Source organism: Dendropsophus ebraccatus, chromosome 15 (genome assembly GCF_027789765.1).
Source record: "Dendropsophus ebraccatus isolate aDenEbr1 chromosome 15, aDenEbr1.pat, whole genome shotgun sequence".
Taxonomy (NCBI): Eukaryota; Metazoa; Chordata; class Amphibia; order Anura; family Hylidae; genus Dendropsophus; species Dendropsophus ebraccatus.
In genome coordinates, this window is record NC_091468.1 from 70478653 (window position 1) to 70491634 (window position 12982).

General features: G+C 43.0%; 1 protein-coding gene across 1 annotated transcript in view; it reads left to right on the plus strand.

Moving 5' to 3' along the window:
• Positions 1-5562, plus strand: part of ANAPC1 (anaphase promoting complex subunit 1) — a 57128-nt gene extending 51566 nt beyond the window's left edge. Inside the window, exons 44-47 of the mRNA XM_069954556.1 lie at positions 345-440; positions 1780-1978; positions 2756-2890; positions 4542-5562. Of these exons, the coding sequence (XP_069810657.1) occupies positions 345-440; positions 1780-1978; positions 2756-2890; positions 4542-4657 (546 nt within the window). The 3' untranslated portion in view covers positions 4658-5562. The remainder of the gene's footprint in view (positions 1-344; positions 441-1779; positions 1979-2755; positions 2891-4541) is intronic.
• The last annotated feature ends 7420 nt before the right edge of the window (positions 5563-12982 follow it).

The window sequence follows — 12982 nt, forward strand, 5'->3', positions numbered from 1 at the left end:
ACACTACGTTTTTGCAATCGTTTGCAAAAACGGATGGAAAAAACTGATGCATGTGTGTGCATCCGTTTTTCCATTCAATTCCATTATAAAGAAAAAAGGGTCCAAACGGATCAGTTTTTTTTTAACGTACACAAAAACGTAGTTGACCTCATTTTTGTGTCCATTAAAAAAAACTTTTTTTGCAAAAAAAACAACAAAAACGTAGTGTGAACCCAGCCTGACAGAATAGATCACTACTTTATTCTCAATACGTTATGAACTTCGAGATCGCCACTAATATCTATTAGGTTTATGATTTTCCATAAATAGCTGCTTGTTTTTTCATGCACTTTTTTCTTTATTAGAAACAAGAAATTTTGGACTTTTTTTCATCAATCTTGTATGAGTGTGTGACTCAGGAGAACCCAGAGATGCTTCCTGCATACATTGCAATTGACCAGGTGAGATTATAGGTTCTTTACCCCTCCCCCCTCCTCATGCCGCTGCACAGTAAATTAACGTCTTTGCAGCTTATGTTACGGCAGCGTCTATAGGGCTAAAGAGGGAGAATTCTTCCTCTGTTTATCATCGCGGCTCTGCAAAGCCATGGACACTAGCGGCCTCCCATGTCCTGGCTATGGAGGCCTGCAGGGGAGAGTGGGCAGAGGTGACGGCGGTGCTTTTCTGGCTATATTTTAACCTGAGAAGCAGCACCACTTCTGAATCCCACCCTTTCATGACGTTCCAGCCGTCCAGCAATAGGATCCACTTCTCTTGTGTTGTTGCAAGCGCTTGTGGTGCACCTGTCTCACAACCTCTCAGCCCCCAGCAACGTTACTAGAGAAGTGGATCTTAACACTGGACACCACCAGGGAAAGGGTTAAACTGCTAAAATCCTGCAGCTTTAGATATGGTAACTATGATCAACTTCGCTTTATAAGATACACCAACTTATTCCAAACACTTTGAGAGGAAAGAAGGGGGGGGGGGCTTATAAAGCGCACTCTTATTGCAATCCATTGCTCCAGCACTGAGATAGAAGCGTTAGAAGCCCACAGGTCCTTCCCCTGGGCGGCAAAGACCCCGCAGTGCTCTGTGGCTGTTTACATGCAGGGATCTGGCTGTTGGGAGTTCATGACAATTTCACGAGGATTTTTTGCAAGGAATTGGAAGAGGATTTTGTCAACAATTTTTATTTATTTATTTTTTTCGATTTTGTCAAGGAAACTTTACCATTTTCTGAGTGTGAACATACCCTTCCCTTCTCCTAATCATGAGGTTGGGGTCTCTATGGATACACAAATGCAATGAGACTGTAATGCGTCTGACCCCCCACTGAATCAGTATGGCGGCCGTGCAGATTGCGGTCTCATTGCGCATTCATATCGATAGAGATTCAAACTTCTAGATTGAGAAAGGAATTCACTGCTGATCTGGCAGCGGGACGTCATGGCATATGCATTCATATACATTGTAATATTTGTGACCTCTGGGTTATAGTTATGGGACCTCTGGGTTATAGTTATGGGACCTCTGGGTTATAGTTATGGGACCTCTGGGTTATAGTTATGGGACCTCTGGGTTATAGTTATGGGACCTCTATGTTATAGTTATGGGACCTCTATGTTATAGTTATGGGACCTCTGGGTTATAGTTATGGGACCTCTGGGTTATAGTTATGGGACCTCTATGTTATAGTTATGGGACCTCTGGGTTATAGTTATGGGACCTCTGGGTTATAGTTATGGGACCTTTGGGTTATAGTTATGGGACCTCTGGGTTATGTTCATTCTTTTACAGGCCGTGAGAAGACTAGAAAGAAGAGAAACCACAGAAACATTTGAACTGTGGCAAATCCGCCTGGTCCTGGAGTTCTTCAGTTCCCAGAACCTTCAAGAAAGGATGAAGAGGAACCCTAACCGTGGGCTCTTTATGAACTCTGAGTTTTTGCCGGTGATGAAATGCACCATCGATAACAGCCTGGACCACTGGTTGCAATGTGAGTGATTGGCATGACGGGCAGAATACAATTGCGGCTCAGTATTGTATATTGTAAATTGTTTTGCACAAAGGAAGGAGGATTTAAGACTCTTCTAAATTGTGCATGGGTGACCGTAAAGCCATGTTCACTTCTAACTGAATAACCTTGATTTTGGAAGTGCTGTTTTTCCAGTAAAATGCAGGACACTATGATGGAAACCCATTGCACACCATCAAAGGGGTAGTCGGGCAATTTTTTTTTCTTTTAAATCAACTGTTGTCAGTAAATTCTATAGATTTGTAATTTACTTTAATTTAAATCTCCAGTCTTCCAGTACTTATCAGCTGCTGTATATCCTGTAGGAAGTGGTGTATTCTCTCCAGTCTGACACAGTGCTCTCTGCTGCCACCTCTGTCCATGTCAGGAACTGTCCAGCAAATCCTCAATGAAATCCTCTCCTGCTCTGGAAGTTCCTGATATGGACAGAGGTGGCAGCAGAGAGCACTGTGTCAGACTGGAGAGAATACACCACTTCCTGCATGACATACAGCAGATGATAAGTACTGGAAGATTGGAGATTTTTTAATAGAAGTAAATTTAAAAATATCTGGCACAGGTTCATTTGAAATTGAGTAATATTTGGGTCAACAGCCCCTTTAAAGGCAGCCGGCTGATAAGCCAACCACCGAGCTGATGAAACAATTGGCTTTGCTAATACTGTAGATTCGCTCATCTCCAATATAAACCAATGATGAATAGGAAGATATTAATCTATTTTAATGTTGTTTCTGGCAGGTGGAGGGGATGTTTCTCTGCACTCGTATTTGGCCGCTCAGTCTATTGAAGACTCTCAGCTCAGCATGTTGGCCTGTTTCTTGGTTTACTACTCTGTGCCAGCTCCAAAAGAACTAACAGAAGCAAGGCTCGAAGGTGATTTTTGCTTTTCATTTTTCTTCTTTTAACCCTGTAGTGACCAACCATGCATGTCTTTATGTCAGTCACTAATGGTCTTATACTGCCCCCTCTTTATGGCTGATTGCTGGAGCTCAGCCAGACTCGCAGGACCAGAGATTCTTAGAGCCTGCCAGCTTAACCTCTGAAAGGCTACAGTCAAATAGTGACCACATCATGTAAGGAGCTCTGTCACCTCATCGGCAGCCAGCCGACATGATTGCTGTGTTCCCATGGGTTTCTGTATACAGCTTTGTCAGCAGACAGGCATAACGTACTGCGCTGCACAGACATATCGTACTGCAATACAGTAATATATTAGAGAATAGAAGGTCACGGGTGACATTCCCTTTATAAGACTAGTTAAAAAGTTTACAAAACATACGTTTAAAGGTAACAGTCATGGTGATTCTCTTTGCAGACTGGAAGGTTAGGTTGCTGTGGATATGCTGCACGCTGAGTGAGTTCCATGCACAAGCCCTATTCTAGTTAATAGGGCTTATGCACAGAACTCGCTGGGCACAGGAGATATCCATGGTAACCCGATCATCCAGTGTCACACATTAATCTGCAGAGAGAATGGTTGAGACAGGTAAGGTACCCTTTAAAAAATATTAAGGCGGACATGTAGAAAAAAAGAAAAAAAATACTATCTCTCATATGTCAATGAAATCATTTTAAAAAATTGAAATTTTTTTATTTTTTCAGGCCAATATTGGCTATGTTACTAGGGGGTTAATCTTGCCTTTAGCTTATGTGGTTTCCATTGTTTCATCATACATAATTCTGTGTCTTAAGTGAATGGAAGTTCATAAGCAATGTCTCATTGTGTTACTTGAAGCCTGTTATATTGTGTGTCTATGGGGGGGGGTAATCTATTATCATTGGCAAGTAATATTGAGCTACATCTATTATGTACACAGCCTCATTTGTATTTCAAAAGTTTTATTATTTTGCAGAATTAAAGGGAACCTGTCGCCCCATCTAAGAGCTGCGCGCAGTAGTGATACAAGAGCCCAGCATTGTTTTTGTTGTTGTTGTTTTTATTTCTCCAGTAGTTTTTTACAAAGTGACTATTTCTAGTTGTAGACGGCACCGAGCTCTGCATGACTCCAGCTGCTGCTGGTAGATCGCTTTCTCCCTTTTCTTTGTTTAGGCATAAAACTAGGGTTGAGCAAATTTACAGTAGAAACAAGGTGCTCGGTTATGATCAGCCGGCAGCTTGTCAGGCTCCTGGCTTTAAAGTCCGTGCCTCTCCTCTCTGGGTGCTGTGAAAAGCTGGATCCATTCCTGGGAAACTTGGAGATGTTTCCCAGGTGGATCCAGCTTTTCCGGATTGCCACTTCGCTTTGTTCCTACTGTAAGTTTGCTCATCCCTACGTAACTTATTCAGCATTAGGGTAGTGGAAGCTCATTAATATGAAGGACTACAGACCATGCAGATCTACTGCAGCCTGTTCTCTCAGCAGAGGATACGTAGAATGTAAAAGTGACACCATAGTGGAATCTGGAAGTTTCTAGTCACTACTTTATACTGCACTTGGCAATGAATATCTGGTGACAGATTCCTTTTGATATGTACATCTGATTGATCTCGATTAATAAAGCCTCCATGTTGTATTTTCCTTAGGAAATAATAGTTTTTCTGAGCTCCTCTTGAAGTTCCGAGATCTTAAGATGCCGGTGAGAGCGTTACTTAGACTGGCACCGCTACTTCTTGGAAATCCACAATCCATGGTCCTCTAGCAAATTTCAGAATTAAAAGATTTGAAATCTTCAAGTAAATTCAGGGACATCTACGTCCTTGAGCTTCATCTGACGGCAGCATTCTCGAAAACAGAACGGAAAGAAATATCTCCGTCCACCTGGTCGTAAACCATTGCTACGTGTTGAAGTGTGGGGCCCACTATGCATGCCGTTTCTTACAGAAATCACATGGACTGGACATACAAGCTACTAATACAGGCAACGACTTCGAAAGGGTTAATAGAACGGTGCAGGTAAGGATCATAAAATGAGGTCTCACAATCTTCTGGTGCAACATAGTTTCCATTCAATCTAAGGGACAGCTTAATGTCCCTCAAAGTTTGTGTTAGCAGGAAGGCCAGCGAGCATATGATACTATAATGGTGACATTCATAGTGGGACGAGGAACTAAACTAGAACTATACAATCTCTTTCCACCACCCCCTCTTTATTTGTACAACTGCAAGCAATAATTTAATTTACTGTTTTCAAATGGAATCACATGCTGGAGGAAGCGGCTGTTTGTAGAGGAACAAATGTGTAAAGAAAGACGAAACCTCAGAGCGTGTAAGAACGTGGCGTTTGCAGGGATTTGTTCTCCATTTGGTAGATCAAAACCAAAGTGAAGTGCAGTCATGTTTCTTATGTATTACAGCAGGGGTGGGGAACCTTGGCCTTCCAGCTAGTGCAGAACTACAACTCCCATCATGCCTGGACATCCAAAGGTAAAGCTTATCTCACATGTCCAGGCATGATGGGTGTTATAGTATTTCAAGGTTCCCTCCCCCTGTATTACAGTGTCTTAAACACCCAGCGTATTTCTATTTTATGGATCAAATTGTTATGCTGCAAAATGTTTGTGCATATTGTTTTGTTACAATAAAAACCGAGAAGACTCAACACTTCATTTATGTACTTTTCCTTCCTTTTATTTAGTTTATTTATTGATATACGTTACTAGTTACATTATATAAAGGGGTCGGACAAAACAACGAGAACACCGATATGTTTTCAAAGTCAAATTGAACTCATCTTTGTCACACCTGCCATGATCGGTATTTCCCCCTTTACTCTCGTGGATTTTATTGATGTCCTGAGCTGGTGTAAAAATCTGCTAGAGGCCTAATATGTCAGGCCTCAGTGTTTCCAAGGAGAGTGAGCGATGGGGCATGTCTCAGAGAGGCCTCTAGATCTCAAGACACCTATCAACTGGGATCTTACTGTTTCCTTGATCACATCTTAGGGCCCTTTTACACTGAGCGGTTATAATTTAAAGGGGAACTAACCTGCTGCTATATCCCTATTGCACAGGAGACGCTGAGGAGGAGGGTATGTCTCATAGTACAGTATGTCTCTTACCTTCCTCCTTGGCTCCAATCTTGTGCAGTTAGTAGTTTATTCCACGGTCCGGAGAGACCATTAGGAGCACAGTGCGCCCCGATAGTGGCCGCTCCATAGATGATAATAGAGAGGGGTGGGCCAGATCGGCACTATGGGGGCGGGCAGTGCTCCTAATGGTCTTACCGGACCATGGAAGAAGGTTAGAGACATACTATAAGAGACATCCCTTCCTCCTCGGCGTCTCCTGTGCAATAGGGGACATATATATCAGCAGGTTAGATTTCTGTAACCTGCTCATATTTACCCTTTAACAACTGAAAATGAGTGATTATCTGCCCCGATCAAAGGGCTAATGATTAGTCATTTAACATCTCATAAAATCATTGTTGGTAGTTTGTTGATCGTCCGCATTTCTTTACGTCTAATAACTCATTCCCAGATGAAACATGCTGTGTGATTTTGTCCCGAGCAAGCATAAAACAATTACAAAGAATAATATTACAATAACAATTGTTACCAATAACTATTGTTTTGAGTAATCTGGTGAGCAATTTCAGATTGTTGTCAAAAGCGATTGTATAGTGATTTGTTTATGAAGAACACGAAAATGACTTTGTCTGATACCCTTACTATGCAGAGACTGGCAAAACATTTGCAGACAGAAGTAGCTGTGGATATAGCATAGCAGACAGATGAGAACGTTGTATTGTAGGCCCTTGATGCCAGGTTCTTGCGCTGTTATAGGCCGGCTAAGGGTAGTATAATTAATGACTACTAGCTTTTAGGCTTTTTGTCTTGTTCTTAATTAAAGCGTACCACAATGACCATGTCGGCGGTGAATTCCATTCTGCATCATGGATACAATTGCGCAAAACCACCATTCTGATCCAATTGGGTATGCGTTTGTTACCGCCACGGCTTGATTGTATCCATGTATATACCTGAATTTCCAGACGCCAAAGAAATTCACTGCAGATCGTGTGAGCAGACTTCATCATGGGTATGCTTTTAAAGCAATTATAGACTATGTTCTCACGGCGGCTCTCCTGGGGAGTTTTTCAGGTGCCTTCTGGGGCGGCTGTTATTTTGACATCAAAATACCCATATTATACAAAATATAGCCATAACTTGCATATAACGCATGTATTTTGCCGCCAAAGAGGAGTCTGTAAAACGGCCCAAAAAAAAGACATTGTGGGAACATAGCCTTAGTGTGCTTGTTGGTTCATATTTAATTACCCCAACGAGCTGATGTGTTTTATGAATGACCTGGACAGGTGCTCGTACTATTGACCTACTAATAACACAAAAAGGAAATTAACAATGGAGCCTCCTATACCTGCACTATTGTTAGCATTTCTCATTCTGGTATACAAGCTTTTATTCTTCGCTTTACTGGCAGTCAGAAAACTGATACGGATACTTCCTTCTGCTTATTTTCCATCATAGTTGCTGCTTTGTTACAATTTAAACTCTGCACATTGGTACATGGTCACTAAAAAAGTTATATCAGGCTGCCTCCTGGTCAATGGCCTCTTTCTTAGGGTGCAAGGACACTACGGAATCTGTACGCATGACCAGCTGCGGATTCCGTTGCTTGTACCCGCTTGCAGTGGCGCGCATCTCCCCCCATGCCATTGACACCATTCTAAAAATGGTCTATGGCACGGAAGCTGCGAGCCGGTAAGAGGGGCTAAATCTGCAGTGGGTCATACACACGGATTCCGCAGCTGGGAAAGGTAGCAGCCGCTTGTGGCCGGAATTATAATGCTGCCTCCGGCCACAAAAGTGATTGACCGGGTTGGCTCCAGACCACGTCAATCACATCACTACTATTAACTGTAGCACATACAGTTAAAGGGCCAGTGAAAGGACCTGGCAGCACTTGCCCCCGGGTGCTGGTGCTGGCCCAGGCTGCTATGTAATGCATCTAGAATTCCAGATGTGCATTTGGAGCAGTCCGGCATTCCCTATGGGGCATCTGTGCCAGAATTCTGGACAAATATAGGACATGTCCTATATTTTCTGTCCCAGACACACTTCAGGAAAAATCTTTAAGGGTATCCATGTCCAATAGATGGGTCTGGAATATTTCTAATTGATATAAGAACTGGTTGTACCTTATATTGTCAGCAAACACAAAAGAGGAACCTGCATTCACTATGGTGCATGAATGTCACTACAGGCATGTCTGGGCAAAGCTAAAGAATACAGAATAAATAGCAGTGTCCTCAGCCCAACCAAGCTTAAGTAGAAACAATATCATCTGGTATGTTAGTTATGCTTGGTATTTTATTTATGCATCGTGACACATTAGGCCTCCTGACTGTACAATAGAAAGACCTTTCCCACTTTGTAAGGCTATGCTCAAATATTTGTATATTACACTCGGCATATAATAAATGCATTAACAGGGCCACGTTTATCCAGCACAGGCCAGGAGTGTTCTTTTGGCATACAATGTAGGATGTGTGGTGGCTTTAAGCATTTATTTTAGTTACACGCTAGACTACAGGTTTTAGTGTAAATGGATCTTGCATGGATGAAACTCATACTGTACATTTATTTTGCATTTGATCCCATGAGTATCTATGCTCTATAATGGACTCAGCAGTATACATCATGGCTTTAAAGGAGTAATCCAGGCTTTTTTTTTTCTTCAAAAGAGGAGGTGGCTGAACATCACATGCATCTACCTTCTAGGCTCCAGCTCTGGAGTCTGCTGTCCCCACTCCCGTCCCCCGGCCGCTTCCTGGTCTGGGCAGGGACCTGGGTCATGGGGCGTCAGGCATAGTCAGCCAGTCAGTGGTCATAACAGGGTCCTGCCTCAGCCACTGACAAGTCACAACCTGGTCTCACTCTCACCTTGACCACTGTAATTCTTTACTAGTCTGTCTTCTCCCCTCTAAACTCTTCCTTCTCCAGTAAATGCAGCAGGCCACTAAGTTCTGACTACAATACTAAATTCTCACTTTCACCCACAGAGCTCTCTACGGTGCTGCTCCTCCCTTTGCTCTGTCTACCACCTTACATCTGCGCTACCTTCTGCTAACTAAACCGAACAACCTCCGCAATGCAAATATCTCTATCTGACTCCGAGCTTTTACCTGTGCTGCACCAGTTTTCTACTTGAAACACTTTCATATTTTTAAGCGTGCCCTAAAATCACATCTCTTTAGGCGGGCTTGAATGCCTTCCCTTAAAGTACTGTATTGCCCCCCAAAAGTTATACAAACCCCCAATGTACACTTACAGGAAATGCTTATAAAGTGCTTTTTTCCCTGTACTTACTACTGCATCAAGGCTTCACTTCCTGGATAACATGGTGATGTCACTTCCTGGATAACATGGTGATGTCACTTCCTGGATAACATGGTGATGTCACTTCCTGGATAACATGGTGATGTCACTTCCTAGATAACATGGTGATGTCACTTCCTGGATAACATGGTGATGTCACTTCCTGGATAAAATGGTGATGTCACTTCCTGGAAAGCACGGTTATGTCACTTCCCTGATAAAAATGGTGATGTCACTTCCTGGATAACATGGTGATGTCACTTCCTGGATAACATGGTGATGTCACTTCCTGGATAACATGGTGATGTCACTTCCTGGATAACATGGTGATGTCACTTCCTGGATAACATGGTGATGTCACTTCCTGGATAAAATGGTGATGTCACTTCCTGGAAAGCACGGTTATGTCACTTCCCTGATAAAAATGGTGATGTCACTTTCTGGATAACATGGTGATGTCACTTCCTGGATAACATGGTGATGTTGCGACCCAACTTCCAGAGCTGTGCGGGCTGTGGCTGCTGGAGAGGATGATGGCAGAGGGATGCTCAGTGTCCCTCGGTGCCTCATCCTGCTATTGTGGTGGACCGCCCTGTTGTTGTGTTTGACTCAACTACTGTGGTGGTCGGTCGGTGCCGTATAGCTCAGCCAGGTGGTTTGCTGTTGGGACGCCAGTGCTGACTCAGCACACAGGTATGGAGGCACACCTGTTTTTAGTTTTTTTTTTTTTGTGGCTGGCTATACTTTTCCCCAATGGTTGGTAACCTGCCCAGTTGTGATGGGTCACTTATCACAGTGGTCTGGAGTGGAGTTAGGACCCACCTGGACTGTCAGTACCTCCACCTACAGAAAAGGGAGATGACCCAAGGACGGTGTAGCCTGTGTGTAGGTGCTGGTACAATGATCACTGAGTCCCGATAGAATAAACTTTTCTTTACTGATAAATCTTTGATCATACAGATGGACAATATAAGACATGACTGATACAGACTTGACTTCACTAGATCTGCACCAAGAACTGTGAAGGTAGAAAGTAGAGTAGCAATGCTGGCTTGGTTGCGTGCTGAGAAGAGTAGAGAGAGCTCAGAGGAGTGAAGAGGTGTAGATCGTGAGAGTCTCAACCCAATGTAGTACTGTGCTCTGCCGGAAATTTACAAGAAGAAGACTTGAAGAGAATACATGAAAGAAGAATACTTGTGCCCATGTTTCAACCTTTGTCGCTATACCACCTTTTGCCCTGCAGTGTCGAGTTACCCGTCCTATGAGGGTGACACAAGCCCCAGTCTTGGTTACCTGAGTTGAGTGAAGTGTCCGAAGTAATCCGGTGTCACCTGCCTTGCGAGAGAGTACGTAGGCTCTTAGCTGCTTTGCTCTATCCGGATCAGTTCCTCTAGCTTTTAGGATACTGTCCTGCACTTTGTTTAAGATGTTCATGGCGTGGGTTGGGGTGATCCCTGACTTGTCCTCTCTGTAGGTATTTAGAAGTGCATTATAGGCAGAACTGTTGCTTTAAAGAAAGAAAGAAAGTTTCTGTGTCTTCCATAAGGATACACTACAGCTGGTCTGTCCTGGACGGGGAAACTGACAGAGCCAGTTCCCTGGCTAACTTAGCAGGGATGCCTGATCTGTGTCTCTCGCTCCTCTAAAAAACAGAAAAGAACTGACTAAGTGTGGGTCTACACTTCCTCTCCCCATGTGACAACGTCCTACAGGGTGTGTAACAGCTCCTGTGAGTGGTGAAGAGAGTGCAAGAAGAATAGAGATAGGCAGAAGAGAAGTTGCTCTCATTTGTGTGCAGATGACAAATAACACAATAACCCTTAGTTCACTACAGTTGTGCAACAGTTACAAATACATAGACAGTCAACTAAAATATACACTTTCCTTACCACATTGTTCCTTATAGTACAAGGATTTTGCGATGGGTGTTCAAATAAGCAACACACCATCATCCTCTCCAGCAGCCACAGCCCGCACAGCTCTGGGAGTCGGGTCGTGACATCACCATGTTATCCAGGAAGTGACATCACCCTGTTATCCAGGAAGTGAAATCATCATGTTATCCAGGAAGTGACATCACCAGGTTATCCAGGAAGTAACCTCATCATGTTATCCAGGAAGTGAAGCCTTGATGCAGTAATAAGTGCAGGGAAAAAAGCACTTTAAAAGCATTTCCCGTAATAAGTGTATATTTGGGATTTGTATAACTTTTGGGGACAATACAAAACTTTAATAAAAATTTTCAACAGACTTCTCCTTTAATCCCCCAAACACCTTTCATTCATCTATTCCCGCCCTACACACACACTTCATGCACTTTCTATCTGTACATAGTGCTTGGCTGCCTCATCCTCCTTTATGTGCACTCTTCTTTTTATGTATAATGATTGGACCATTATATAAACAAAGCACTTTCAGCTTTTTATCTCACTCCTATTCCTCATAGATTGTAAGCTTTTATAGTAGGGCCTTCATTTGTCTTGCTTGAGCATTTAGGCTGGGTTCACATACGTTTATTTGCGAAAAACTGATGCATTTGTTTGCATCAGTTGTTCCATTGACTTCCATTATAAGGCTAATGTTCCTATAGAGTATTTTGGTGCCACAACGACCGTTGTCTATTCCCTGTGTGAACATAGCATAAAAGTGCACTAGTGTTTACAGCTAAAGTTACAGTAAATACATCCGCCAGGCTTATTTTGTTACGTCTGAAGCCAATTTATACAAACTAGGGCGTAAAGGTATGTTGTAAAAGAATCAGCCAAGATGTATGAGGCTACAAAGCAGGCTATGGCGGGCCGGCCGGAGATCAAGACAAAACATGGGCGCATGGGATCAAGGAAGAAAAAAAAAAGCGCAAGGCGGCTCGGAACAGTTTTGTTGTAGTAATTTATGGATTCTAAGGTAATAAGAATATAACTAGAGTACAGTTTCTATTTTCAGACTGTGCAGAGTACACCTCAGTTTTTGGAAATACGCATTGGGGGACATTTATCAAAGGTGTAAAACTTAGACTGGTGCAAACTGCCCTCAGCAACCAATCACAGCTCAGCTTCCAGCTCTGATGAAAGGAAAGCTGAGCTGTGATTGGTTGCTGTGGGCAGTTTGCACCAGTCTAAATTTTACACCTTTGATAAATGTCCCCCACAGAGTAGGGACCAATTTACCCTGTTGCACCCTATTCAGAGGTTGTAAGTGGTCTACCCCTGCTTGCACGGGTTGGAGGGGGGCATTCGCCCTAACAAGGGCGACACCTACCCTGATCTACCCCCTGGTACAATCCCTATCATGCCCTTCACAATAACGCAGGTCTCTTATGCTGGGTTTACAATTTGCATGTTAACAATCGAATTCGAATGATAATCGTACGTGTAAACGCAGCGAACGATCGAGAAATCGTTCATTTTGATCTTTTAACTTGTTCTTAAATCGCCGTTCATCGTTCGCAAAAAATTCGCCGATCGTTCCGTGTAAACAGTCGTTCACTGATTTTACCTATGTGCGAGATAGGCTTAAGGGATCGCAAAACGATCAGAAAACAAATTTTCTGTACGATATATCGTTCCATCTAAACGCTGATCGTTATAAAATAAAAATCGTTACTTAGAAATCGTTAATCGTACGACTGGGCGAATTATCGCTCCGTGTAAACCCAGCATTACCCTCCACTGTGTTTCCTCTAGG